The sequence below is a fragment of the Triticum urartu genome, chromosome 7 (genome assembly GCF_003073215.2).
Source record: "Triticum urartu cultivar G1812 chromosome 7, Tu2.1, whole genome shotgun sequence".
NCBI classification, from domain to species: Eukaryota; Viridiplantae; Streptophyta; class Magnoliopsida; order Poales; family Poaceae; genus Triticum; species Triticum urartu.
This window is the reverse complement of record NC_053028.1, coordinates 590,199,047-590,203,329: the sequence shown is the minus strand read 5'-3', so window position 1 is coordinate 590,203,329 and position 4,283 is coordinate 590,199,047. Positions and strand designations below refer to the sequence as shown.

Genomic DNA, 4,283 nt, shown 5'->3' with positions numbered 1-4,283 from the left:
TGAAGAAAATGTCACATGTGAAACTTGGGCTCAAAGGACCACTCACAGTTCGGCTAAAACGACATCACAGGAAGCCAAAGATCACATCGTATATATCACCTTCTGATCGTACATTCCTTTCGTGTAGTCACTAACAAAAAGAAAAGAGATGAGACAACCAATTTCAATGGAATTATACGCATCCAGCTTATTCGCGAAAAAAGAGAACGAATTTCAGGATTTTTCACATTACAGCCTGCCCGTGGTCTCAAAATCATGTACTCCTAGGCAACAGTTCCCTACAAAAAATCTAGTACTAGGCCATAGCTGGCAAATCTTGAAGGAGCATCAGGGAATCTCTGTGTGCCACCACATGTGCCCCTTGTGGTGGCTTTTTGCTTTGCACCCTCTTTATCCCCCAGCAGAAACATCAGTGATGCCAAGTAGCACTGTAACAAAAGCATCTGATACTGTTGCATGTTTTGGAGGTGGTGCTGCTAACCAGGAAGATTATCGGAGAGTACTCATCCTGATTCTGTGAGATATCAAAGGAGTGAGAAAGGCACAGCACAGAGCACCTCCACCTCCCAACAGAGTGTCTGTCACAGAAAGAACAAAGCTGAACTGGTGCCAACATGCACTTAACTTGTGGAGTAGCTATCTCCAGCAGTTAAAAGACGAGCCTCCGCACACACTCCACATCGGTGTTTCTCTGTTGGCAACCAAGATGAAGAAAGGTGCTCTCGCTCTCTTCCTCATCCTCCTCACCTTTGCTTCCCATGGCATATGGTGTGAAGCAGCTCGGAGAGGCACCATGGCTGATGCAGCTCATCATCATCTGAGGCCTCATCCCCAGGTGCAGGGATTGCATGGTCAGTAGTTTGTGTACATCATCCCCTATTTGCTCTCAACTTTCTTGATATTTAAACTTCACCCTTACAAAAGTATTCCTGGAATTGCCGCTTACTTTCCAGAAACCCAAGGCAGGAGGCTCCTGGGGAAGCTGGAGCACATGGCAGGTGGTGGCCCCGGCGGTGGAGCAAGTGGCGGCGGGAGGAACACCGGTGGCGGTGCGGCGAACACGAGGCCGCACAATACCAAGAACGGCGGCGCTGTGGCCCTGCCGGACCCGGTGACCTCCGTTCTGGCACTGGTCTTCAGCACTACCATTCTTCTCTCGGTGCTCAGCTTCTAAAGTACGGATCTTGATCCGGGTGGTACTGCTAGTATCTGTGTAGTGTTGCAGTTTCAGAAATTGTTTGCCTAACGTTTGTGGGTATCGCACTAATATGTTTACCTAATTTGTGCTTCTTAAGTTCTTGAATTATCAAGCTGCTATGTTTGGTCAGCAGGTACCAGATTATCCTGCTATACGGGAAAATATAAGTATGTACACCAACCATCGACAATATGCGTGGATAAAATGGAATTCAGACATTGCATACACTAAAATGCCGTATGTTCCTGGGCATCCATGTATTTCATCTAATTTTGATTTAAATAAGTGGATATTTTCTTTGGAGGCCGAGCTCCATGGAGCTCGGTTTTGAAAAATTCAAAATTCATATTTTCTACATTTCAAAAAATTCTAAAAAAACAAAGATATACATGAAGGCATAACACACATGTGTGTAAACTTTCAGGGCAAAATACGTTGAAATGAGGGCTGTGCAAAAAAGACAAATCTGAGGCTTTTTAACACAAGATACTATTCATCCTCCCAGGCCATGAATTTATTTTTTTATACAGGTCCCATTTCAATGTTTTTCATCCTGAATTTTACACACATACACATAACATCCTTGTTTACTTTCACATTTTTTTCAAATTTTTTTGAAACCAAAAAAATTGAATTTTGATTTTTTTTTCAAAAGAAGGCCTCCATGGAGGCTGAGAGGCAAACGTTCGTCCTCTTCAATAAGACATTTTGTTAGTACTTGTAATTTGCACACGGAGGACAAAATTATCTTCAGTCAGAGATGCCATTTGGAAGCAAAACTGAACATAATCTTGTTACTATATAATCCTACGAGTATGAAATCTGGATGTTGATATATTTTTTTGAATTTACTATTCATCTGAGGTGCACCAAACTGTTGGAATTAGGGCTTTAACCCATTTGTTATATCCAATAAAGGTTTTAAATATATCAACATCCAGATTTCATACTCGTAGGATTATATAGTAACAAGATTATGTTCAGTTTTGCTTCCAAATGGCATCTCTGACTGAAGATAATTCTACTCGTAGGACTATATTTTTTTCAGATTTTTTTGAAACCTTAAATGTGATTTTCAAAGTATTTAAAATAAAGTCCTCCAATACACCCGGGTTCCAAAAATCCACTCTCGTAGTAACATAAGTGTAGTAACATGCAAAGCTTTATTTATTAGGTTATAGATTCATATTGCATTGGGACATGTGATGTTACAGTAACTAGCTAAGTTACTGAAACTACCTCTCTTCTCATTAACTTATTGCCACATAAGCAAATTTGGTGAGTTGGACTCGATGTTACTGCTGAAATTACTCCCACTGTGGTTAGTCTTAGTATTGTTGTTTCACTTCCCTTATTTCTCGCGTTGCTTTTTTTATTTTTTACATGGTAATATGTGTCTCATTCATATCATAAAGATCAAAATACAAGTCACGTAAGGACCAACATGACAAAACTGAAAAGACAATAGAACATCTCTGAGTTTGACATCAACGCCTGTCACCTGCCTCCGGCACCACCACAGCAGCCACCGAAGAAAAGAATGATGGATCACCTCCTCACCCGAGCTCGACGTGCCTCCATCGCTGATATGCAATTTTGCGGACATCCAAGGTGGCTCACCAAAAGTGAAGCCATTGCCGTTGAACAAATCAGACAGGGGCAACACCCCATGCATGCAATAGAACTCCAAATCTGGCACCCCACCACGACTAAGACGCCAAAGGAGGAAACCACACCTGCCCTCCATCAACCATGAAACCGGCACACATTCCATCTTTCAGATGTCATCGATGCAGACCACAATCTGCATCCGCTCCTGGACTACCTCCCAAGCTCCATGCCGATGTTGGAGTAGACGTCGTCGCAAACCTGAGGACACATGTCCACCACGAGGATGCCGCCGCCACACCATCCTTACTTGAACAGATTTGTTTCCAAAACCGTCCCCAACCATAGGGCCGATCGCCTTGCCGGGGAAGGATCTGAAGAATCTTTATTCAGCATCACCATCGCCGTCGCCGAAGTCAAGATGATGAACAACCTAAAAATGAAGCTACTTTAGCCTACAACTATCCACACACATGTGGATCCGGTGACCCCCCTCCCCCCCCCTCACTCGATCGTCGGCAGAGGGGAGCCGCTAGAGGAGGACATCAGAGGAACTCTCCATGGGAGAGATGCTGGCAAGATTGCCCTATTTCTTCCAGAGGAAGAAAGAACGACCCGGTATGGTCTTTTTGTCATCTCTACTACTTAAAATATGTATTATACGTATACTACTTAAAAAGAATGCAAGGTTTCATGTTTCACTTTTCTTTTCACCACCCATTCGTCCAATTTTCCCTGTATGATAATCAGTCATCTTTATTTACTTACCTTCTTAACCACTATCACACCCGCAAAAAAATAAACCACTATCACTTTAGTTTACTTGTCCAACTTCTCATCAAAATATAAGATAAATCAAGGGCAAGATTCGACACATACTCCACTCGTTCCAAAATACAAGGTGTATTAGTTTTATACTACTTAAAAAGAATGTAATGTTTCATGTTTCACCCTTTTCCACCATCCCCACATCCAATATTCCATGTATTATAATAAATCACATTATCACTTGAATTTACTTACCAAACTTGTCACTGAAATCTCTACTCTCTACTACTTAAAATACTGTAAGATTCTCATTTCACTTTTCTTTCCACCATCCTTTCATCCAACCTTCCTTATATAATAATAAATCAACTTAATTTAGTTACCTTTTGAACCAGTTACACTTTAATTTGCTTACCAAACTTTGCATCAAAATATAAGGTAAATCATGGGTAGAGATTGATAATCATTTATTTACACAATCGCATTATTATAGGCAGGTAAATCATAAGCCGTCATACTAGAAGATTTATATCCCCTTACAACGCACGTGCATTGTTCTAGTATAAGATAATATCTCTACTACTTTACAAAAACGTAAGGTTTCCATTTCACCTTTCTTCCCACCATCCATTCGTCCAACCTTCCATGTATATGATAATCAATCACCTTAATTTACATACCTTCTTTAGCAATTCCACTTTAATCTACT

At 41.1% G+C, this 4,283-nt stretch overlaps 1 protein-coding gene across 1 annotated transcript; it reads left to right on the top strand.

Annotated features, from left to right (window-relative positions):
• Positions 1-533: 533 nt before the first annotated feature.
• Positions 534-1,294, top strand: LOC125521588. The gene is made up of 2 exons (XM_048686646.1): positions 534-851; positions 954-1,294. Exons 1-2 carry the CDS (start codon positions 707-709, stop codon positions 1,172-1,174), a joined length of 366 nt encoding a protein of 121 aa, XP_048542603.1. The 5' UTR covers positions 534-706; the 3' UTR covers positions 1,175-1,294.
• The last annotated feature ends 2,989 nt before the right edge of the window (positions 1,295-4,283 follow it).